At 40.6% G+C, this 26,548-nt stretch overlaps 1 protein-coding gene across 1 annotated transcript in view; it reads left to right on the forward strand.

The window, feature by feature from the left end:
* AFF3 (AF4/FMR2 family member 3) overlaps positions 1 to 26,548 on the forward strand; it is a 345,664-nt gene that overhangs the window by 189,287 nt on the left and 129,829 nt on the right. Inside the window, 2 exon segments of the mRNA XM_019471217.1 lie at positions 18,387 to 18,473; positions 24,089 to 24,125. Coding sequence (XP_019326762.1) covers positions 18,387 to 18,473; positions 24,089 to 24,125 — 124 coding nt within the window.

The raw sequence follows: 26,548 nt of genomic DNA on the forward strand, positions 1-26,548 counted from the left end.
CAGGCCTCCTGGTGTTTTTGCCTGACTTCCTCTTTGTTGGGATGCATCGCTCCTGAGCTTGAAAGAGGTGATCCTCGAATATTACCCAGTTTTCTTGGGCTCCTCTTCCCTCCAGGGCTTTGTCCCATGTCATTTAATGTGTATAGGATTGGCACATTCAGGTGATCCTCCAGAATTGCTCAGGTGTCCAGTCTAAAATGGTTAGAAGCCAATTTATTCCTATGCAGACTTGTCTTTAATGTGTATAGGATTGACACATTCAGGTGATCCTCCAGAATTGCTCAGGTGTCCAGTCTAAAATGGTTAGAAGCCAATTTATTCCTATGCAGACTTGTCCAAGTAAATTTTGTACTGTATTCCTATTTCCCATGGGTTACTAAAGAGCATCCCTCAGACAAAGCCCGTTCTCCTCTGTTTGTCGAGGTACTCAGACCTGCTTCCTAATGCTTTGTTTACTCATTTACTTCTCCAAGTCCTCAACTCCAGTTGGTAAATCAGAGGCCAGTGCTGATAAAGTTGTCCTCCGTTGTTCTTTAGGTAACATTGCTCCTCCCACATCTGGATTTAAAAGGCAGCTTGTTCGTTACCAAAATGGGGTCTCTGTGGGACACTTAGAAGAGAGGAGCAGCTTCCTCGGCACTAACTGTGGTTTTTCACAAAGAGTTTTCCACACAGACTCCATGACCCACCTCCCCTCCCTGCTGACTTGGAGCCCAGTGCTCTGGCGTACCTCACTGGTGAGGTACCAAGCGGTAAATGGCCTCCCCACGACAACCTTACTGCTGGTGCTCCTGAAAGGGTCTGGATGGAGATGGTGCACCTGGGGCCGCCTCAAGTGTTGCCGCTGTAGAGGAAACCAGTGTCTCCTGCACCAGAAACTTGCCCCTGGAGCAAAATCTGTGTGGACAGCCCCTCTTCAAGAACCACAGTTAATGTCGGGGAAGTTACCTTTTTTCCCCCTCAATCTGTAATTAGACATCCCAATTATGTAGTTTAATCTAATTAAAGTAATGATGCAATTATACAATAATTGATACATAATCGGCATGCAAAAACCTGTGTAAGTATTATTTAACCAACAGAGCAAATTCTAGATGAACCTTTTCAGTCTCTTAAAAGTATATCATTTTAGCAGCCAGCTTGAGGAAGGGATTTTGCCTACTCAACCATTTTTAAATCCTTACTGCCACTAGTAAAATTACTTTTTTTTCCTATTCATGGGCATTCGGGTTCCATTGACTTCAACAGGAGCTGTCTGTGAGCACCCATAGACAGAAGTAAAGCTTAGAGCCTTTGAAAGACTCACCACAAGTATCTCATCCAAAGATGGCGAAGTGCTACAAAGTCATTTCATGAATGCCTAATACTAGATTGCCTGCTGTTAGAGATGATTAAAAAAAATAAATCTCATTCATTGTCGACTGCAAGAGAAGACAGCTCTGTGGTACCTGTACTGGTACTTTCTCAGCAAACCTTACCACTTAAGATCCTTTTTTTAAAATTAATTAAAAATTGCTTCCTCATTCTCCAAAATAACTGTGCAAAATATGCATATTACATATGCACCACACTTACAGATGTATAAACTAAGCCTTAGCTGTGGATCCACCCAAGGTCTCATTCACCAAAATCATGAGAATGTGCAGGTGGATGCAGGAGTCCTGGCTCTAATGGCATGAACAGGAATCTAGTTTTCTATATTGGCTCATTTTTCTGAAATAGATAAACTGAGAAGCATATGTTTCATCGTATGAGGATGTTAGCTGTAACAGCCAAAGACCATGTTCTGAAATGACATCAGAGACCTGGGGGTTTGTCTGATAAGAAATGGGATTTCTTCTCATCCTTGGATAATATTTCCTTTAACCTACTCTCCATCCCCTCACTGTTGTGCAGTGAACTGTGTACCCTATGTGGCTTTTTCCCACCAGTGATGTGGCTGAACGTCGGCGATATTTTACCCTTGTTTTGGAAAGCACTGTGGAATCAAACACATCCACATTTATATAATGCTCTGTAATTAATTCAGCATCAGTCTGGATGTGTGAGGAAATGAGAATGGCCTGTCCCTTTCTTTGTCTCTGTTGCATAACTCATGCTTTAAACTAGGTGCATTATCTTGTGAGATGTTATATAGCGTGTTTGTTCAAAATGCCCCAGTAGCTGAGTCGGTAGAACTATTCACAAGCAGGGACATTTCAGAGGAAAGCGTGAATGTTCCCTGATAAGCAGTCACTTGGGCTTTTTTTGTTGTTGTTTTTTTGCATGATTTGCTGCTAAGTATCTAGTTTTAAGTGTTATTACCCATGTGTGTGAAAGTATAATTTTGAGTTGATCCATATTCTCTTTAATGCCAAAATTGCTGAAAAAAACTTTTTAAATCTGGTTTCAAATTCAAATACGATGGTTTTACTGTTATCTTTTAATTGTCAGTATTCATATTGCTAGTATAAGTGTTTGTATAATCTTTTTCATGATAGACACTGAAAATATGTAAAAAAAAGCCTACAACTTAACAGTTGCTCGTTCATGGTGATATAAATTCAGTTCTACATATGGAAGTCACTGAGACCCTGCACATATGGCCCACAGTTTCTAAGCTTAAGAAGAACTCACAGGTGCTTAGGTGACCCTCTAATCACTGCTAAGGGTCATGTAGGGAGCATCTTTGTCTTCCAACATTTTTCTTACACCCACTTGGTGGTTTCAAACTGAATGTAAGGGTACAGACTCAGCTGGGCAGCATATGAAGAAAGTTTCCACTGTCGGACTGAGCCCTAGTTCCTTCGACCTGAAGGGTTCAATTGCTTCAGAGACAGAAAAAAAGCCATTCATATGCCTTTCTTGGGTGAAATTCTCTTGTTGATGGACTAGAGAACATCGGTAGGTCCAAGTCAGTAACAGACATTTGGAGACTGAAAGAAAGCAAGGTAAATGCAGCTAAAAACTATGGGAAAATTCAGCAGGCACACCACTGCACAAAAAAAACCCAACCTATTTATTTTCCATGAAAAAAATCGGCATAAAAACCTAACATCCAGTTATTTCACGGCTCTGCTTACATTAGTTGCTAGCAGGCAACACCATTGTGCTAATTTTCCACCAATCTTTGTCTTCATTTTTTTAGCAGTAAACTCACCCATATTTGACATAGGAACTTGAGCTGAATTTGCCAACAGTTTGGCAATTCTGATAGACCAGGGGCTGCTGTCTTTGGTCAAGATACAATAACAGCCAAAGTACAGCTGATCTCATATTGCTGAGCGTGATTTAAAAGAAAATCTTTGGAAGAAGTATAACTGCCTGAATTACTACTCTTTTATATGTTTTTAAATGAGAATGTAGCGGCCAAGGGCATTTTTTCCTATTTAATACTATTAAATCCATCATTAAATCTCTCGCTGAACACTGGGTGAATTTAATGGTGCCCTCAAGTGCCGATGCTGATGCTTGACTGTGTTAATATTGTTGTATATACAGATACAATAAATAACACTCAGCTAAGGTAGTATTAGCAGCCTTATTGGGTATAGCAATACAAATAGCTGTACTAATGAGATTAAGCATCAGAAACCAATGGCGATGTGAATCTAGGCACTGGGGCTAAAACATGGATAGGGATGCAACACATTGAACCTATCAATAAAACCAAACAGACTCTACTAAAAGCTTTACTGCTAGTTGGCATTAAAGGATTAATTTGAAAGTACAGTTTTTATCTTTTCTCATCTCACTTTATGACATGCTCTGTCTTAAAACTTCAGTAAAACTTCAGTCTGTCTTGCGCGCTGGCATTATGAGTGTTTCTATTTGCTGAACAATCGGCAAAACCCCTGGCAGGCCACTCTGCTTTGCCTTGCTATAACCAGAGTTCCCTTTGGTTGATGTAATTCAGCACTGGGGACAGACCGGATTTGTACCACTGGGTTTTTTTATGTCTGGTATTCTGAACACAGAGTTGCATCAGTTGAGTCACCTCTAGATCATCGTTTCTCCTCTCAACATACGCCGGTTGGATGCAATTGCCTTGCCCATGCAGATTATTTTAAGCCGTCTGGCATAATTCCAGGATCCTATTTTTCTCACGCAAAAAGCATGAAATGTTCATGATTACAGTATTCTTTTACCATTGTAGTAATCTCCAACTGTCTCTGTTTCATTTTGCGGGTGTTTCTTATTTATGCTTTTATTGCTCGTAGGGAAAAAAGCTCTATGTTCTGATCTTTCTTCTGATGGGATTCTACGTATACTAAAGCTTTGAAAGATACATCCACTGCTTTGTTTTACTAAGAAACTTTTTCAAAGTAAAAAAAGAACTGACCTAAAGGACTACCTTTAATCAACAGGGGTGAAATCCTTCCCTGGGTAGGAAAGTCATTGAAGACTTAAGTGGGAATTAATTGATACGTAGACATTATGTGGACCTTCTTATTGCACTGAATTGCTGTTTGATGGTTCTCATGAAGAGAAATCAAAAGAAATTAACATTTGCTGCCACAAAACAACCTTTCATGACTTTTAGTATTTTAAATTTCCAATGCTAAGGCAGCTGTTCCTGATTCCCTGCTCTCTAAAAAATAGGTAACATAATTAAAAAGTGGTAATGGTATGTCCTGTTTCCTTTTTATGTATTACTTTAATTTTTCCACGTGATTCCTATGACGTTAAAAAAAAGAAAATATATACATCTTCATTTTTTCAAATGACAGCAAAACAATGTTAATTTTGCTAAAAGTGGATAAGTAAATCATGTGTAGTTAAGAGTTCAAAAATAAACAAGCATTTGTAAACATTTTACTTCCTTGCGTGCCTCTGTCACGATGCAGCCTATAATTTCATAATCACCTACTGTTTGCTGGCAAACATCTTGAGGAATGTTTTAGAGAGTTGTAAAAACTTTTGTTAGCATCATTTTTCATAACATTCTAGCTGTAAAACCAAGCTGTCTTTGTACTGAGAGTCTGGTACAACATTGGCGGAGAATACCTAGAAATGGTGAGGCAGCGTGATATGCGAGTCCATGTAGGCTTTCTATGTAGGGTGTTTCATCAGTTCGAGTTTAATTGTTTCATAACCAAGTCTACTTACAAACCGTTTCAAAGATCTATTTATTATTCTTTCCATTCATTTAATTTGGTTTTAACCAATTTAGATGAATCTAAATGTGTTTGGTTTTAGTTAAAACCAGGAGTCATACAGTCTCTAACACTCATTATGTTAAAGTCATTTAAAACCGTTGCTTTTTTTAAATAGATGCAAATTTCTTATGCAGACAATGCCTACAATAATGAATAAGATACTAGTGTTACTCTGCTTCTTAATGAAATAAACGGTATAATGGATGAAGCCAGAACACGTGCTTTAGGAGCAGAGTTAAGGCTTCAGTGTATATTTTCATACCTTCTACTATTTTTTCCAAGTGGAGTTGCAGAGTGGCATTGTCACTCTCGGTACCATTTGTGCCAGGAGAGGGAAACAGTGGGGTTTTCTTATGGGATTTTCTGACTCAAGATTCTTTCAACCTTAATTCCAGTTTTATGTGTCTTACCTCATAATAATAGTACAGTACTTACAGAGATTACAAGGGTGCTGGGATGCTTAATTCAAGTTTGCAGAATACCTTGCAAATGAAAGCCAGTGTGTACAATAAGCACTAAATGTTATTGTTTCAGGGCTTAAAGCAGACAGAGCTTGAGACAATGAAAGCTTTGAAGAACCCACTTAACACTAGAACACTAGATAAGAGTGAATTGCACAGCTAAAGAACGGTCTCCTTCACTGCTCCATGGGTGTTTTTGCAGCTAGAGAGAAGCACAATTTAAAATCAGTTTTAACAAGAAATGCCAGATTGCCTAGGGACAACTGGGGCAAACAGAGGGGCACTCCCTGCCTCCGACAGCTTCCCAAAGGCCACCCCATGTTGCGGGGAGAAGTGGCAAGTGCCGTTTCATGCTCCTGGCACTGGCTCCCGAGAACATGATGGTGAGCAGCGGCAGCCCAGGCGGGCTCCCTGCCTGTGCATAACGCCCTCGCAAGCGCTCCCAGAAGCACTGTGCTGCTGGCAAGCCTAACATTTTTTTACACAGCAACAAAGGACTGGCCTCAATCCCTCTCCCCACCCTTGCCAGTCTTTTTAGGGTGCAGGTCTGGGTCTTTTTTCCAAGGCTGCCGCAGTAGGAACCTGCAGCCTCTGAAGTGCAGGGACTGTGATTGTGCCAGCTCTGCAAGCAGCGGCAGCGCCCCTCACGCTCTGATTGGCCCCGTCACAGGACTTCTCACCTAAACATCCAAAACAACCTGCAGATTAATGTAACAAAATAGTCTGTTTGTACCTGCTGATTTCTTGCCTTGGCTCTGCGAAACAGATAAAAATGATTGTAACAGGAGCCTGGTGTGCTCTGCTTACCAAACCCTTTACTGTGATGCAAAAGGCCCCGATTATCTGCTTTTGCCTCAATAAGCCATGCAAAGACTGGAACATAGCAGCAGGACTTGGGTCTTACCACTTTCCAGGCTTTATTTTTGCCTCTGCTCTCAATGATGAAACCTCCAGCCTTGTTGCATCCAGTTTGCATTGGCTAGGGTTCACGGTGTGCACGGATGGGGGTCTCAAAAGTGCTTTAGGGACTTTGGATGGAGAGTGCATCCACTGGGACTTCTCAACTAAATTCTTCAGCTATTTTGAGGAGTCTTCCAGTATATATTTTCTTCCTCTTTTCCTATCCCATATGCTTTTGACACACATTTTGGACAAAATCCTTCAAACATCAACACCGGAAGATGTCAAAAAGAAAAGGAAATCACTTCACCCATCTAAAATTCTGTCAGATGATCTTGTCCACAAAAGTCTCTGTCAATTCACAGATCACTAAGTGCAGCAGTTCAAGGTGCAGTAGTAGTTTTGAGGAGGTTCAACTACATGTTTTGTCCTTGGCAGAGTATAAAATATCCTTGGTAGAGAACCTCCACCATTGCACTGTGCAAGCTTTGTTTGTGAATTAATTTTTTACTGCCGATTAAGTCCCAAAGTTATCCGGTAATTTATCTAAGAGGGACTATCCTCTGAAGCTCTGCCCACTTGTGCTGGTATTTTTACCACTCTAAAAGTCAACAAAACCTGCTGCTCCTGGTAACTTCTGAACAAAATCATAGCCTAAGTATGCACAGTGCCATGTACATGGTACAAGATAGTGCTCATCCCAGAGACATTATAACCCACAAATACATGTAGGAATTGGACTACACATGGGGAAAAGGACGTGCTATTAACTCACTTCTCCAAGTGCAGCAGGATCTAGCCAGCCTTTTACATCGCAAAGAGTCTTGGAGCAGGCCCACCAGCCTCTGGCTCTAGCACCAAGCCCTGCTTTGCCACCTTGCTGGATTTTTTCCAGTGTGGGTGGCTGATTCTCTGGGAGAATCCATGTTGTTTGACCAGGAACCCCTGGAGGGAGGAGGAGGATGTTTGCACCTGCCTCCCACTTCTGCCCAGGGCTCATTCCCCAGGCCCCGGGGTGAGAGGTTGGTAGCACGGAGACCCTCTTTCCTCTACGCCTACCAGGGGAAGGAGGGCATGTGCATTACTGAAGACAACAGGAGGCAAAGAGCCACCCTGGGTATTCATTGTGCCTACATGGACCTGCTGGAATACTGTTCTGCACACCCCAGTCCCGACTCCCGGTATCAAGGCTGGGTGCCTGATGGAGAGCACCTCAGCTCTCCTCTGCTGTCCAACTGCTCTTCCAGGCTGAGACAGAATCCAAATGTGACTTTTTGGAAGAAAAAGATGATAGCCAGCCAGCTAACCTTCCCACTACCCACAACATTAAAACTGGAAAACCTAATACTGGGTTGTCTATATATTTAAGAAAAACATTTTAGATGATCACAGATGACCTTTCTGGAACAGCAATTAATGTGAAGGTATTAAAAGGTCATATGGAGTATGTATTTTTCCAAGAAACATAGGGAGGGTGGGGAACAGGGCTTTATGAGTGCTTGACTCTCATCCTGATATGCAGATGGCCAAGATACAGAAATGTGGTAACACTCTCAGATTTGAGGATAGAGACATAACCTAAGGATGGTCTAAGAAAAAGTATCAGGGAAGCCTAGCTGAAATAATAGCACTGCCAGGAAGTCATCTCTGAATTCTCCCTCAACTTGTATATGTGATTGTAGCAACTAGAGAGGCCCAGCACTGATCAAAATCTCTGTGCTAGGTGCCATATGAACATGTAAGAAATAAAGCTTTGCTCCAAGGGGCACAAGGCCAGACTCAACGCCCCCAGTTGGAGGCACTTTAGGACTAAGTACTGCAGTCTGGACTCCATATCTAGACAAAGTCACTTATATAGAAAGTCACTTCTAGAGGATGCTCCAGATCTTAGGTCCGCTGATGTGCTCAATGCTGGAGTCTATCTTTCTGCTGACTGTAGCAAGAGTGTCAGACAGATGCCTTCATCATGTTGACCCCTCAGTTAAATCCCCAAGGTTAATTGTGATGCGTCTTGACCTTATACAATCAAAAGCAACAGGGGACAACTATGGGCGATAGATTACCGATACATAAGGAAAGAGCAAACTTTTGTTTCTGTCTTTTCTAAAACACAATGGAACATCCGTTTCTCTTAATCACTGCTTTTGTGGTCAGTACTTCACATTCACATGTGAATACAAATAGACCACATGTTTTCTTGACTTATAAAGCCTGTATTGAGAATCATAAATGCTAAGGGTTTTGATGGACTGAAAAAGAAGCTCCAAAATAAAGAAAAAGAATCCCACTTAGGTACATTTTGGGTGTGAGTCTGAATGGTGTATTTTATCACCCAGTCTGACTAGCATTCTGACCTGTGTCACAAGCCAGATAACTGCAGCCACTCTCCGCTGTTTTGAGCCCATTATCTCGTATTTGGCTGAAGCATATCATTCAGAAAAACATCCTTTCTTGATCTTAAGACTTCAAGAGATGAAGACAGGCATTTTCGTAGCGCTGCGTCCCAGCAGTGAGCCACCAGCTCATGAGAAGTTGTTCTTTTTTTCCTAACTTCAATTTGCCTTTTTGTCCTTCTGTCCATTAGCTCATGATACAAGAAGTTAGTGGGTTTTATCTTTTTATATTATTGTGAACTGACAACATTTTCCACTGAGACCTATTTGGAAATTTTGTATTCATGGACTCCTATTAAGCATGAACAACCTTGATTTTTTTCAGTCATCTCTTGTGAATCCTGTTGAAGGTGTTGTGTAGAGGTTCTAGCTTTTACCTTGGGACACTTGACAGTTGGCTACAAATAAGTTTTCTAAAAGTCATGTTAGAGGGGTTTTTTTCCCCTATGAAGATGCTTATGCAAATCAAGCATAGTAGCTCTTAGCCTAACAGGGCTGATCTCTGTAAAAATCTGTGATTTTTTTTGTTCCTTTTTTCACCTTCTCAGAATTTCCAACATTTTTGAAGAAATTTGGTCACAGGCTATTCCAGCATTGGCCTCACCAATTTTACTGTGCTACTTACTTCTCCATTTTCAAAAGCACAATGATGGAATGAGCTCTTTGGGCAAGACCATGAGATGTTGGGAGATTATTTTCAGTTGCTTGTCCTCTGGTGATCTCTAACTCCTTTCCGGGTCCAGTGTCTCAGTCTATCAGGTATATATGGTATTCTTCATTTGTAGACATAAGTTTGTCTGTGTTCAACTCTGTACACCTCTGTATTCTTAGCTGAACTGGTCTCTGTCGGCTTCAGCCATCACATTGTGCCACTGTGCTACTTCTAGAATACAAGCCATCAAGATTTAACATCTCTCTGTCAATTCAGATCTAGGAGGCACATGATGCAACCTTGAGAACAGATGGTTGAATTCACATACACTGAAGCATGCAGTGCTACACTGATTTCTTAATCTCATTCAGAATAAATGGCTTGTACATGAATAGATTCCCCAAGTTGTCAGAGCATTATAAACAAAATTGTTTGCTAATTGCAGTCAGCCACATCCATGCAAGGTTGTCTGGGAAGGATTTACAGGCTGCTTTGCCTTGCAGAACCTCTCTGTGCTACAACAGGGAAAAGGGAAGGGGAGTCCCTGCCTTGATGTTCAGCTCCACAGTCTGAGGTCCCAGCCTGGTGTAATTTTCACCTGTAAATTGAGCACATTTCATCTCATATCATTAAGAAACCAAAAGTGCAAAACCTCTTGGATCTATGCTTTATAGAGCCACATTTGACAGCAATTTAACTTCTAATACTTTAATTCTGACTTTTTTCTTCCTATGGTCTTTTCTTACCCTCTCTATCATCTTTTCAAACTGACCAAGAAGTTTGTTGTAGTAGCACGGAACAGAAGCTTGCTTTCTTCTTGTTATGGTTGGCAGCCTTCGCAAGTACGTTAGCCGAAAGGCATTCTGGTAGCACCTTAAACCTTAACCCAGCGCACAAGGTACTTACTTCATGTAATGTCTGCCCGTAACTTGTGCACAGAGCACACAGCCACTACTGTGTCACTCATAAGTTCGTGAAGCTTGAAATACTCAATCAGTTGGCTGAACAAGCTGAGCTAAAATTATCAATTCATACCCACTGGTGAATCTTCACTGTAGAGGCACAAAGCTCTTTGTATGAGCCCTCGGGTTCCCAGGAACCAAGTAAATCTTTATGGTACCCCAAGTCCTCTTAAACTGGCTTCAGGAGTATGAAAGACTGGAACTAAGAACAAATTAGGCCAAACCGGTGACCTGCTATTTCACCTTCTGTCCAGGAGGTGAACCAGGACTGCTAATGTACCTATCAGAAAGCTTCCAGCCTTTCACAAAATAAGAAACTTGAAAAATTTGTCTAGTTTCAGAAGAACTAGATTTTTTTTTCCCCACAAATCTTGCTTCAATGACCTCCTTAAATTTAGCAGTGTATTTTTGTCTGGACTAAAGGGATGTTCATATTAGAACATTACGTGCATTTATGGCAAAGATATTTCAGTATTGCTAAATATTTACCATGATGGTATTTTTGTCTTCTCCAAACCGCAGATGTTTTCCTTAGTAAATGTGTCTGGTTTTTAGCTTTGGGCATTTTTTTGTCTGCTCCTTTGTCCATATTAATACAATCATCCATCAAAAACAGGGTAAGACCCTGACCAGTGTCCTGGTCTTTATTTTCAATAGCCTTTGTTTTAACTTCTTGAAATGTTTCCAGAGCAATCCTGAGGCTGCTACCATTGCTTTGTTAGCAGACTGCAGAATTAACACGCTTGTTACGATCTCTGAAAATGTCGACTATGTGCACTTTTTCATTATTATCTGAAATCATGCAGAGATCTGGACCTTGAAGTATCCTAGGTCTTTTCCTTTCCTCTTTCTCCTCCCCCCACTCCCAAGAGGCAGCTATTCATCTTCATTAGCCACTTCTGTTAGCTTGCTGCCAACTGAGACTAGAAAACTAGCTGCATCAGTCTTGCATGGCAATTCAGAAATTAGACTCCACAGTCCTTGGGTGCAGGAGGTTAATGCACTAATAAAGATTGTACCTTGATTAACCACATCATCTCAGCTTGCCCAGGCAAGGCTGGTTTTCAGACAGTTTGTCATATCATATGGCCCAATGCATTCATCTAAAACCATAGCTTCTTAGCTAAGAACAGATATTCATCATTGCGACTAAAGAAGAAATTTTGTCCTTTTTTTTTTTCATTTCAGTGAAGAATATTTAAAAGTTTTTAAGGAAACCCTCTAAATTCTGTTCTATGATTTACCTGTAAAGGGTCACGTTCTTCCTTTCCTGATAGTTAGAGATAAATCTTTTTATCTTAAACTCTGATATGAGAGAGCATGGCATGGGTTATACCCTAATTAACACTTGCTCTTAGAATCAAACCACATTTCTCTTGGGTATCCATAGTTTCTTCTGGACTTATAGGCTCATTTAGTCCCCCAAAAATGAATAAAAATTTGCAAGACTCTTTGTTGAAGAATTACAATCATATAATGAAGGACCTAAATAAGTCAGTTTGATAAGTCAGCAGCTGTAGCCTTCTTTTACATTTATCTGTCCTAGATTGCTGAACCTTGACTAAATGTTGCATGTTATTTGCAGGATGGTTCCACTAAAGCAGAGATAACGTATTCCAAACAGAAACTTACTGCACTGGCATTTGTGATTTGCTGTAGAGTGAATTGATCCACAGATCACGTTGCAAACGTTCATGATTTGGAATGGTTTAGTTCTGTAGATACCAAACATCTGGAGATTTAATGCTGAACACATTCTTTAATGCTGCAGTCTGCAAAATCTCTGACCTTCTCCCTTTCCAAGGGCCTAATTTTTCTTTTTTTCTTTCCTTCCTCCCAGCCCACAGGCGTGTGTGCGCACGCACACACACACACGCACACACAGAGTCCTGTTTCCATCACGAAATTTCAGCTGATGCTCATCCATGCAGGTCTGAAGAACTAAGCACAGCACAAATGACACAGTCACAAGCGACACAATTACCTTTATTTCTTTGCTTAGAACAAAAAAATTCCTTGATAAGCACTCTCCCCTGGATTGTCATATATCTTCGGATGTTATACCGATGAAGCCTATTGAAAGGAATTCATATTACAGAAAGCAACAGGGCATTTGAAGGGTCTTGGGACTGGAGCCAAAGGGGAAATGTGGTAGAATGTGTTTTGCAGCAGATTGCTATGAAAAAAGTGACTCCTTGAAATCATTTTATCAGGAGTAGGGGGGACAGAAGAACTGCTGACTGAGGTTCAGTGCTGAACTGGCATCCAGCTCGGCGTAAATGGTGTCCTTATGGCTATTTCAGCTCTATGACAGGGAGCTCGTAGTAGTTCCCTTATTTCATCCTTCAGTTAGTGGGTGGGTGAAACCACGTTTGTCACTTATCTCAACTTTAGAAAGCATTTGGCATCATACGTGACGTAAAAATTAACTATAAATTAAAACCTGTCCAAATAAGTGGATGGAAAGGGAGTAAAACAGGAAACAACAGAAGCTGGAAAATGGCAAGATATTTTGTTGGGTGGTGGTGGTTCTGAATAACACGTTACCAAAAGGATAATGACAAAATAAAAGATGCTCAAATGGAAAGAGGAAAATTATCAAGTGCTCAAAGGAAACTACAGGGCTCATGAGGAAGAAGAAAAAGAGTTAAGTAGATGTAGCTTTAATAAGTGACATCGTAAAGAAACAAGAGGAAACAGCTTTATCTTTCTGTTTTACAGGTGTATATTTGAGGTTTGGGTTAGAAAAGTTGCAGCAATAACAGATACTAGAGGAATCAATTTTAAAAAAAGAAAATTTGCTTTTCACATCATGGGAACCTTACCACAGTGAAATGCTGTCAGCTTCAACATACTCTCCAAAAGTTTCAGTGCATCCCTTGCTCTTTGCTTTGGATGTTTGACACTAAAATCATAGCCATGTTGTCAGCTAGTGGCAGTGTAGCTTCACTGAACTGAAAGGGATCTTTGCCAACTGACAGCAGTTAAAGAGAGAGTCTCCTCTAAAAAAAAAACCAACTGATTTTATGAAGACAGAAGAGTAACTGGATTAGAGGTTCTCAAACTGTCCTGTGATCACTTGCTAAAGGGTCTTGGAAAGCTCTGTGTTAGCTTTGTGTTGCCTTGACTTCCAGCTGAATAAATACATCTAATGCTTCCCTAAAATCTGCATATTAGTGTAGGTTACTACAAAGAAAGAGCCTCTGCGGTCCCTGTGATCTAACCAGCAGAGTATTTGCAAAGGAAAATTGCATCTCACCAATCTCCTATAATTCCTGCGACATGTCGGTAGAGCAGTGGATGAAGTTGAGCCAGCTAAAATAATTTTCAAAAGGTGTTTGACAGGGCCCTTTATGAGACGCTACAAACATTTCTTAAATCATCATCTGTGGAGAGACAAAATATTATGAATCAAAAATTGGCTAGGTGAGCACAAGCAAAGAGGAGGATTAAACAGTCAATTTTCTTAATGGCCTGATGATAAGTTCTGGTTTTGGCAGCGAATGAACAGCAAGATAATTCATGTGGCTAGACTTTAAATCTAGATGATACTGGTCCCCCTCCTTTTTATTAATTACAATTTTTCTGAATCAGTTCAACCTTTCCTGGTATCGTACCACACAGCAAGATTGACGGCACTAGATAAATAGCACTGCCTTAAGTCTAGAGCGAATACTATTATTTACCTCTGCATGGTACTTTTCCTGAAAAATTACCTACAAGCTAGGGTTAAAAGCCCCAAACAAAACACTGCCAAGCAGTCATTAATCCACAAGAAATGTCTCGTTACTTAATTGTTGCTGCGGAAACTGAATTTGGAGCAAGGATATGCAATACTATAGATTTCTTTATTTGAAGGTTTTCCCTTCAATAAGAAGAAAAGCCAAGTTGGCACATTGACTAAGATTAACTAGGCTTGGACCTTTATAGCTTGTAAAACTGGACGTTTATGTATAACTGCTGAAAACTGATTTACTACAGGTGGAGACAAGTAGAGTTGTAGAGTTACAATATGCATGTGAATGAGACGTGCCATCACCACCACCGCAAAGATGTCAGTGTGAAACAACATCGCTGCAACCCTCACAAGGAGAAACTTGTGTTAAAAAAAAAGAGGGGGTCTCAGAGCCACCCCTCGGTCTTGTGCGTCTGGCCGCGGGAGGAGGAGGGCAGTCGTCGTCATCTCAAACAAGCTGTCCTGCAGTTAGGCATGCGTGCTTGTCCACATGTATTTTTAAGCAGTGTGGTCAGGGCTTCCTTCTTTGATCCAGAAATCTTTGTTTTCCCCACTTCTGTACCCCAAATGGCTTCTCAGTGCTTCCTTTAATTAACATTGTTCAGGAATTTAAGGTTAACTTAATCAAGTTTGGAGAAAGATCTAAACTGGTTTCAAATTAGACCATTATCTTGTAGCGGCTGGAACATTTTCTGGTGTCAGGTGTTTCGGACTTACTTTTTGTTTGATTTAAGCTAAAAAAAAATCCCTGCTTTTTTCTCTTTCTAATTTAAAAAATCTTTTGTGTCCATCAATGTTCTAACACCAATTTGAAGGTGCCGAGGATCTTAAGTACATTTAAATTTTCATCAGTCTATTTGAAACATTGTTTTCAGTCCAGTGGGTGCTTTATGCTAATACTGCCAATCCCAAACTCCAAAGACAGGCAAGTGAGCTGAGCAGAGAAGAGAAGCTATGCATGAAAGTTTATTTTAACAATAAAAGTTGAGTCCTTCTATTTAGTTAGTTAGATAGTTGCCGTTTGGGCTTACGTTTTCAAACATTTCACACCATGTACTAAAAAAAGATCTTTATATAATCATGTCACCACTAGTGCTTTTAATCTGTCTCAAGTATCTTCAGATAGAGTCTAAAATCACGAGATTTGGCACACAGGAACATATTCTGGATTTGTTTCTGCTTGACCTTGCAAAGTGTTGACAGTTGCTGGACACCTAAATCCTTTCTCCTGATTTTTGAGATTCTGTTCTTGGCAGCCAGAAGGAGTCTGTGCACATAGTTTAATGTTTCTCTTTTCAAAAAATATTTTACTACATTTAAATCTTACCACTCCTCAGTGGTGACAACCTATAATTTGGGGTATTTTTCATGTTAGTTTTCTGATTTTTTTTTTCTAATTTGATTTCATTTTATAGTTGTCTGAATTCCAAACGGTAGCGATAAATACACCATATGGTCACAACTCAAAATATTATTCTAGTAAACTCACATTCAGATATTCATGATAATGGCAATTATTAACCCTGGCAAATATCAGTGGTCTTACTAAATCTTTGTGTCAGAAAGGGTTACGTCAAATTCAAATTATGTAGAAAGCTTTATTATATACCACAACTCAAAGTAAAAAGGGAGAACAGAAGCTAGCTGAAAAAAAAGACCATTAAGGCCATTTTTCATTGAAGTGTGGATGAGAAATAATCTTGGGGAAAAGAAGAAATGAAAGATTTTGACATGTCAAAAAAAAAAAGGTCACCCTTATTTTTAATCAGCCTTCTGGTCCTTTCCCTGGATGAAGGCATCGTTGTCAGACTCGGGCAGGCAAGGTGGGAGGGAAGAGCTCTGCTGCTGTAACAGATTGGTTTCTGTATGGCATATAGCAGACTTCTCAGATGTTTCCCTGAAGGTGACAGTGGGGGTCAGCCACCGTATAACCTGAAGGAACTGCTTCTTGGGCAAATGGAAATCATAAGTACTGAATAGCATATTTCACAAGTAGGATAACTTTAGGTCAAAGCCACCAGACGTTCCCAGTCTGGCTGCCCCGATTCTTCAATTGACAGAGATAACATAAAACATTGCCCTTCAGAAGAAAGGGACACATAGTTCATTCCTATGGGTACCTTTGGGATCAGCACCTCAACTTACAGGGAAAAACACTTTGTTTGTTGGGGAATGGGGTTTTACCGGTGGAAACACCTTTAGTCTATATGCTAAAGTCTATATGCACTATAGTCTATAAACATCCCATTTTCTAGAAAGTAAGCCAATGGTCCTGTAAGGCAAAAGCAGAGAAAAGCAGGAGAGAAAGCGATACTTTTTTAGATCACAGCCTTAGAATTAAATGTCCACATTGCAAATCTCCTCTTCATCAATTTATGGTCATAAACCTTTACTGTTGGAATATTTCTCAATATGTAATTCCTTAATCTTTTGAAAACAATAGCACATGTGCCAGGTACTTGTAGCAAACATCAGTCTGGTTGCCTGTGATTTTTGTTGCCTGAGTTTAAAGAACTTACTGTATATTAAAAAATACTATATACTGCTATTGCTGGCACTTATCAGATAAGGAAGTCATAAGATGAACAATCATCTGCCTCAAAGAACTGAAAAGCAAAGCAATTCTGATACTGAAACTGCAACCAGATGACGCTCTGATTAGAGGCACACACGTAGATTACAGAAGTATAATAAATCATGTAACTTTTTAGCCTCAAATAAAATAAAAGAATGCAGTTTTTATTAGGAAATAAACTGTTTATCAAGAATGCTTTAAAGGTGACATTTATTACTAATAAACTATGTTGAAAGGGCTGATCCTTTCATTGGCAGAACAGCCGGAGACTTTCCTCTATGTAAAAAATGCCCCAGCTCAGTCCGTGCCGGGTCAGGAAGCACTTCCATCAGCGCTAATGAAGGATGGGCAAGAGACTCACCCGCACCTTTTTTCAAACAAGAACATTTTCTTTTCTCTTTAAAAAGGAATGAGTCATGGAAATATAACTCCAGCATTATTTTGGGACTGATCGTGGATCTCAGCACGACTCCTTGGAATATCACTGAGAAACAATTCCACAGTCAGCTAATGGTATCAGAACCCAGCAAAGCATCTGCCAGGCAAACTCTTGATAGTGTCAGCGAGCCCCCTGCTTAGGCAGGATGTTAGTTGCTCTTCAGCTCTTGAAACTTACGGGCCGACTCTTCAGGGTTGTCACGCTCTGTGCTGCTTCTCATATTAATTCTGTTAAGTTACTGTGTACCAAATATTATGGCTATTGGTGCTGAACATTTCAAAAAACATGTCCATCCTTTAACAGCCTGCACTAGAGAGGAATATGGGGCCTCTCTCTTAACAAACTTCTTGTCTGAAGTGTTTAATTTACACCTCACCAAATGCAGCCTTGCTTTGGAGACCAACTCATTCAGGCTTGAATAATAATGGTATTGAACACGTGTCTACCTGCTACCTGAAGCTGTGTCAAGGATGACTGCATACAAGTCAGGTCAAGCTACGTATGTCTCTTAGCTATTAAAAAATGTCCTTCAAAACAACACAGGGAGGAGACAAAGGTGGAGTGCAGCACACCTTGTTTAGGGCTTGCCACATGTCTGTGTCCTGCAAGGCACAAACACGTTGCAGTTAGGACCTTACTCAACTCCTTTACAATGATAAAGGCAATTTTAGGAATTAACTGTTGAGCAAGTGTTGAGCATTTATCATTCTGACCTTGTCTGTGAAATCTATTCCGTGATTAGTCCATAGTGTGTACCCCATTACTTGGTCATGAACTGAAATTTCTGTTCCCATGCTACAAAAAAAAAGTTCTGTTAGTCTCACCAGCCAGAATACACTGCATGATTAAAATGTGGTTGCAGATTGTCAGAAAAATCAAACTTCTTGCACTTAAGATGCATTAACTATTCAGGAAAATGAAACGGTGCTTAAGAACTGCTCTCAAGAGTCTGTGATAAAAATCAATGTAGCTCATGTATTGTCTAGATTATATGTAAACTGGGCATTTCCTAGAAGCTGCAGTAACTTAAATATTCCACTACCCAGGCACTCTTGCTACTGATATACTATCATTGTCTCCTATTCCATTGACTTTCTAAACACAGTTTGTTGTACAACATTCTTTTTCAGGAGATGACCCATTCATGGCCTCCACCACTGTCAGCTATTCACACACCAGGAAAGGCAGAACAAAGCAAGTTTCCCTTCCCAAACAAGGTAAGACATGCAACATCATGTAGAAACATGCCTCCTGCACCTCAAAACATGTCCTAAATGAGCCCTGACTAAGTGTGTGAGGTCTCTGGGGTGAGGTTGATGCCGTGCTGATGACCTTCTCCGTGTGTGTGCCAGTATCCCCTGCCTTTTCCCTGCTTACAGCCTCTGCAGGGCTACACGGTCTTGTTTGCATATCTCCTGGAAGCAGCACTGATGCTGGTGTGTGGGTCATGGGTTCCTCACCGCAAGGCAAAACCGCAGGTGTCCCTGGTGGTGTGTCCAGATGTGGTGCCTTCTGTGGGCACCTGCTGAGGCTCCTGACTGATACCTCAGGGCACAGAGAGCTGCTGCGAGTCAAGACGCTCCTGCTCGCATACATTGCTCCTGCTTCATTTGGCTTCGATAGCCGAGATTTTTGTTGAAACCATTGAGGTCTGAGGTGGGCTTTACTAAGACACTGGCCTCTGCAGTTGGGGGCTGAGGAGTGGGCATACATCCCCTGCCACCAACTTGGCTTCAGGGACAGCTTTGCTAGAGAGGCAGGCAGCCCAGTGCCATGATGCCCAGAGGGGCCACAGAAGTATTTGCCAGCGAAGTATTTGGTCCCTCAAGGGACCAAGGCCACTGGTCCTGCTGATGGTCCCTTGAAACCAGCTCCACTATTGTATGTGTATCCCAGGGAGGATGCAGTGCAGCATGGTAAAGCTCATCGGCACGAGCTTGGGGAAACCACATTCTTTATACTTGGTAAATCAGGAGGGAATGAAATCAGCTATCTTACGCAAGAGCCAATAAAAACTTCCCATTGTATCACCATATACAGTTTACATGCCACAAGCATATTTCATGAAGTGTTCAAGCTTGAAAGATGGTATTGATGCTGTTTATAGCCTTTCTCCTGTTAAAGCAAGCTCCTTTGGTAACTTTTAAGTCCATTCTGCAAAATTTAGTGCAGGGAATAATTATAACCACAAAGCCAAGAAACCTTCAAGCTTTGCTTACAGTAAAACAGCTTTTCTGTGGATGACAGTGTCGTGATTTTGAAGTACCAGGGGTGTAAACCAAAACACCTCTGGCATGTTATGAAAGAAAAAGAAGGAAATAACTCACTGCCTATTTGCTCGTTGAAGGTAGACAGCTGATTGAAGATGGTAGGCGGGCTAGAGGCTTGTTACGTTAGAGTTAAGTCCAGTAGGAGATAGATGGATCAGCAGCTTACAAGCAGGTGAAGTGCCCGGATATGGATGACAAAAACGAAGTAGTGCTTGCAGCTCTGCAGTTTCTGCCATAATTATCACTACGTGATGTACTTGAGTGGCATGCGTGCAGACGTGCATGGGCAAGGTGTGCACATATCAGCGTATCTGTGTGGCCGTCATGAATGCAATTCCTCACAACTAAATGTATTGTGATAAATATAGGAATAGGAGAACCACAGACCATAGGGCAAAGATATGTGAATAATGGTTGATATTGACTTTCTCATCTTCTCTCTGCCTGTTCATCCATCTCTCTGGGAAATATTCTAATAGTTTGAACTGCAGAGCCGTTTCAGAGATCTACCATTCATTTTTAAAGAGCCTTTTCTAGGTGGTTTCCTTTTCTCTTACCAAAGTAGAATTTCCATTTTATTTAAGCTTAGGATGGACAAGATTTCATCTAATAATATATGAGCATACTTTTGTACGTATAATAACATCAAAACTGTATTGTGGCCTGGGTGGTATGCATGGTCAGAAATTAGAGTGCATTGTGAGAGATGGGGAACAAGTAGCTAACAAAACTCACCAGAGTCCTGGAAAAGTCCTGCATTACTGGCCATAGATCATGTTAATTTTAGACACCACCTCTATTTTAAAATATTTTAAAATAATTAAAAGCTACTTCTGTGGCTTACTCTGAATCTGTACAGTCGCAGACTTTAGAAGGCATCTGCTTTTCAGGCTCCAAAATGCAAAGAATGGTTTCCTAATTTTTCAAACATGTTTTTGAAACATTTGTAAGCTAGCTATTGCTTTTCACAAAGTGTGGTGTAAAATCTTTATTGGATCTCACAGGGGATGTCTCCATAACTCTTAGGAAGCTTTCCCACAGGCAAGCTACGTAGCTGTCCCAACTTGTTAAAACCTAAGGACTACACCAAACTGTTGTGGATCGCACATTATTCAGATAAATGGGCCTGTCAGTTAAGTAGTGGCCAAGGCTAGCAGAGGCTAAAAGGCTAAATTCAGGGCATCGGCTTCATCTCTTAGTTCCAAGCGATGCATGGTACCATGAATTCATTTTCAGTCTTTATGGCAGTGTTGAGAGATCAGTTCAGTTCATTTGCAATGACTCTTCCAGCCAGAGAAGCAAGTAGGCTGCAATCCTTTTTAACAGAAGACAGTTCCCAAGTGTAAAGATACTCATCATTTTGGGAATGAGAAAAAGAGAAGCTTGTAGGACTCCTGCCCTGTTGCAAGGATGCAAATCATCCTTACTTTTCTGTCTATAAAAACTGAGTGTCAGCATCATTAGTTCCCATACATGCCACACTGCTTTTAACCTGCAACTCAAGTAATTAGTGATCTGACAGCTTGAAACTTGAAATTTATTAATTAGGCTATTAAAGTTGCAAAGGCCACAGCAACTATGGCTAGAGTGGTTTTGAAATCAGTCTAGTAATAAAAGCTAAATAACTGAGGTTTATATATAACAAATGTAACAGAATAGCGTATTTGAAACTGCGCGTGTGGATGTGTCCATCTATACATCTATATGCTCGGTGGATGGGGGGGGATGTATGTGCATATGCTGTACCTGTATATGAAATCAGACCTCATTAACATGGGAGGTCTGCATTAATGCACAAGAATGGAAGGAAAGTCCGGGTCAGGTTTGACACGTATGGCAGTGCCTAATAGGTTTCTCAGCACAGCGCTGCTGGGAGAGCACATTTAGGGAACTGTCCTTTATGTAATAGAGGGCATAAAGTTACATTTCATCCTTAACTTTGAATTTTCTTTTTCTGTGGAATTAATTTGTACTCTTGAATTTACAAGAAAGGGGCAACAACAGTCTCTTTATTTCTTGCTTTTCAAAGCTTAAGGATAATTGAATGAGTGTGTGATGTGACAGGCTGTGTGTGCTTTCCTTTCTCCTATCTCTGTCTCACTTTGTTATGTACAAATGATCAGGCATTATTTGATTGTAATTTTATTAAAAACATCGTAATAAATAAACTTTAAATGAATAATTAAATTTGGTAAATAAGAGCTCACTTGATGCTTGTGCGAATGAGCTTTCATGTTCAGGCATTAATTCTCTACTCTTGTGTGGGGAAAAAAATGCTGTTAATTCTGCTGCCTGCTTTGCTCTCTTTCTTCATTTTTACTGTGATTTCATGTCTTGAAAGTTTGATCAGGTGTTTGATTTCTAGTTATGTGTGTGTGATATTATGGGATCAGCCATCATGTTGTTATTTGAGAATTAATTTATCCACTCCAGGAGAGCTGGTGTCTTGTCACAAAGCTATTGGGTGATTATTCTCAGCAGAAGCTAAGTTATCATAGTGATGTTATTCTTTACATGCTCAATTCATTTACTTTTTCCTTTCTTGTTGATTTTAACAAGCTGGAGCAAATGCACTAGAAAATAATCTCCAGAAGTGAAGACTTCACCTTTGGTTTTTAAGTTACATAAAGTAGTGCTTTTTTCCTACATCAGTGGGAGCATTCTCTGTTTCACTATGAGATTTTTATATTGGCCTTTATTATTAAGAATAATTTGTTGAGAATCAAGACACTTATTTTAAAGAATCACTTAAAAGGAAAAGTGAAAATGTTTTAGCTCATATGTTTTGCTGATGGTCAAATTTGAGACTATGCAGAGCCAATGGCAGAGGTAAGATACTGTGCTAGGCAGTTAAAGGGGAGAGTGCATTCTTCCTGAGGTTGATGAAAATGTAAAAGAGTGAGCAAGATCCTTCTTTAGCAGTTTCAAACACTTTTACAAACTCGAGGGTATTTCCGTCAGAATGATTGTATTCCCCCAACTTCTCTAGGTACATAAATTCACTATTCTGGAAACTGAACATGCTCTAATAGCCTACTTTTATTGGCAGCCTGGTTGGCTACTAGAATAGCATTTAAATTCAAGTGTATATGTCACTACATCACCACTGCAAGCTGATCCTGACTTCTTAAGATTATATTCAGTCACCAGAAAAAAACAGGGTTTAATATCCCTTCATCAGAAGCATTCACAGAAAGCTGAGGCGATTTGTCAGAAGTAGAGAATTTCAAATTATTGAGAAATTATTGTCGGCATGTGAAACACGGTACAGATCTTTTCATACTGCAGTTGAAGGTAGAAACCCTTAGGGCTTGCCCAAAAATTTGATGTCTCGCATTTCAGGTGTGTAGGATGGCAGTGAATTGCAGATGTGTATTACAGCATAAAAATTACACATCAAAGGACAGCCTTGACTCCAGAGCAAATGGTGCAGATCGAGGGGATTTGACTAGCTGAGCCCTCGAGACCCCAGTGCCTGCGGTCCAGCCAACCTCCATTTAGAGCTGTCAAGAAACTCTTGGGGCCCCAAGCCCCTGATGCTTCTGAGTGACTCAGCAGCAAAGTCTCAGCTCGGCCGAGTTGGAGCATCCTGGAGCTCTCTGGGGACTTGTAGTTCCTTTCTTGATGAGCTGTGCATTTGGCTTATCGCTCAGCCTCTGTGGACCAGGGATCTGGTCCAGCGCCCGATTCCTCACCGAAAATGACCGCGTGTGTTGCTGTGGGTGCCTGGCCTCTCCGAGCAGTTGTAACTGCAGCATGTATATGAGGTGGTATTCCTGTGCATGTCTGGGTTATTCAGAAGCAGAGTTACATACAGGATACCTTCCCTGCTGTCATCCACAGCAAAGTGTTCTTTTTTTCCTTAATTTAAATATCGTTTTGTTATAGTTTATATTTGTTTTTCCCTTCTATTTATAGGCTTCTTTTATATTTTTATGAATGCAAACAAATTCTGTGAGTAAAATATGTGAACATTTGCATGTGAGGAAAAAACGGTCTGATTTATTGCACCATATTCATAGATGCTGCGGTTGTGATACAAGTTAACCTTGTAATCTTGGGGACCCAGAAGTAAAGTCTGTATTTCCATTCTCCAGTGCTGTCAATATCAACCTGTGAAAAGGAAAGACCAGCTGTGCTACTACCTCAGGAATCCAGTGGTCCATGAAACAATATTGGTCTTCCCTCTGTCTTCTCATCTAAACTTGTAGAAGATAATAGACGAGTTTTGGCTGATCAATAAATGAATAATGAGCAGGAGAGTCATAATAGCTATACAAGGAATTGCACCATTAAAGGGTTGTTGTGAAATAAGTTTACGAGCCTTAGAATTAATGGATTTTCAAAGAAATATTGAATTTATTCTTGTAATTGAAAATTACTTTGAAACTGAATGAACAATTAGCAATGCTGTTTGTATTGTTAATGTTCAAGCAAGTATCGCAGCTAAAAAAACAATTAGAAATGCTGTTTGTATTGTTAAGGTAATGTTCAAGCAAGTATCGCAGCTAAAAATTGCCGTAAAAATAACACACCGTACCTTTTTTCTATTATTACTGTAGGAGTCACAACAGGGATCTACAGGACACAGCAATACAAGTAAGTACCAACTCATTTTCTGGCTGCATTGGGTGGAGGGGATGACAATGACTATGAAAAACAAAATGCTGTTTGTATTGTTAAGGTAATGTTCAAGCAAGTATCGCAGCTAAAAATTGCCGTAAAAATAACACACCGTACCTTTTTTCTATTATTACTGTAGGAGTCACAACAGGGATCTACAGGACACAGCAATACAAGTAAGTACCAACTCATTTTCTGGCTGCATTGGGTGGAGGGGATGACAATGACTATGAAAAACAAGTGACATAGAGTAAGGAACCAGTAGCAGACTGGGACAGCGCAGAGCCTCAGTAGGCAGTACTTGGCTATGGCCAAATGTGGAGAACTGAACTGAGGAGTGACCATCAAAATGTCAGCTCTTTTGGTGGACTGGGAAGAACAAAAAGGATTCATTTCATTATGGCCATTTCATTATGTAGATGAGAAAGACTGAAAGGCCAAAAGAGTGGCTTTCGTAGAAAGCCAGAAAAGAGCTGACCTAGTTGCACAGCCAGATCCAGACTGCCAGAAAATTCTGCAGGAAGACTTGTTATCGTTTGTCTTTCATAGGCAATGGTATATCTTGTGCCTATTGCACAGTAATAAGCTACATAAATCCTGCCAAACTAACACCAGATAATGTCACAAAGGCCATGTGGCCGTGGGTCTTTTTGGCTAGCAGTGTAGGCAGGGGAGTGATATGTGCTTGTGTGGCTCCTGGTTGGGGCTTTTCAGTGGACTCCAATTTACAAATCATGGTGCAGATCAGCAGCACTTTAATTACATTTAGTTATGGTAAAAAACTTAGCAGCTGTATTGAAAGGGAAGATTGAATTGTTCTGTGAAACAAAATATTAATCCTCTCCCCTGACACCTCTGACTGTTGTTAATGTTGTCTTGCATATTAAAAATACATGATCCTATCCTGCTCTCAACATAAAATCATCTCAACCAAAAGAACTATTTTGCTAGCTTCCTGACCTGTCAGCCAGCACAGAGCCCTGTTTGCAAATTACAGGGCTGTGACTGAAGATGAAAAATGCCCTGAGCTGGTAAGGTAGGGCTTTGAAAGTGGCTGGTCACCCACTGCATGAGGGAGAAGACATCCAGAGAGACAAGGCTGGGAAATGTAGGCTATTAAAACGTGTGGCACTTTGCTGGGGAAAGGTCGGCATGCGGAAGACAATGTTGTGAAGAAACATGCAGTGGTGTCACTTAATTGCTGGCATCGGTTTGATATTGCTGCGGGTACCAGCACTAAGGAAATAATAAAAGGCAAAGGCGATGAGGTTCTGTCAGAAAATAATGAACACAGTAATGAGAGAAGGAAGCACAAAAGGGCCATAATAGAGAGGGCTATGCAAACACATGCAGAGTCACAAGCATGACAAACACACCAGCTGAGCTGAGGGCTTCGCCATGACATCAGAGGCCACAGTGTTTGGCCAGCTTTGGTCATAGTTTCATTTCGAGTATTTCCTTCTTTCAACACTTGAATAAAATAGGTTGTTCTGCAGATCTAACGAAACCTGCTTTCCTGTGGATTAGGAAATCGGTCCTACCTCCTTACAACTTTCCTCTGCTTCTTACTCCAGTGGTCTCCGACATCACTTTACTTCCAATTACCCCATCTGCCCTCCCACACCGCAGTACCTCCAGCTTCTTCTTACCTCCTCATTCATCCTGCTCAGCAACATCAGCATATATTTGCAGCTGGGCTGGAGCTGCACATGGTACTGCCTGGCTGATGGCAATCAAACCAAAGCACAGCTGAACCCATGCAGAAACATTTTCTTCATTAGTGGCAAAAGTTAGGGTCGCTGTGAGACACCCAGACACTTTTCCTAATGTTGCAGAGGGAATTTGTCTACCTCTGAGACCTGTATCCGTGAGGATTCCTGTCAAGGTGCTGGAATAAGACATTGAATAAGACACAGTTAGAATGAGACATAGACCTTGCCAGTCCTGTTACGTCAAACTCAAAGGAAATTGGGGAAAAAAAGGATTCGGATGTGAGGAAATGCTAGCAAATGACTCTATGTGGGAAAGAAATCTAATGGTCTATGTACTGTGTTATCCAAATGCACATCTTCAGAGTCCCAATTAGCCGTAATTTCCCATTGCACCATGTCTACTTTAGAATGGCTCTTGAGCCTGTCATTTGCAATGGTTTTACTCCACTGCAAACATTGTCTTTCTCATGGATAACATTTGCATTTCTCTCATCCTTCCCTCATGTCATGGTTTAACCTCAGTCGGCAACTGAGCACCACACAGCCGCTCGCATCCGGTGGGATGGGGGAGAGAATTGGAAGAGTAGAAGTGAGAAAACTCATGGGTTGAGATAAAAACAGTTTAATTATTGAAATATAATAATAATAATAATAATAATAATAATAATAATAATATACAAAACAAGT

The sequence above is a fragment of the Aptenodytes forsteri genome, unplaced genomic scaffold, assembly GCF_000699145.1.
Source record: "Aptenodytes forsteri isolate BGI_AS27 unplaced genomic scaffold, ASM69914v1 Scaffold96, whole genome shotgun sequence".
Classification (NCBI taxonomy): domain Eukaryota; kingdom Metazoa; phylum Chordata; class Aves; order Sphenisciformes; family Spheniscidae; genus Aptenodytes; species Aptenodytes forsteri.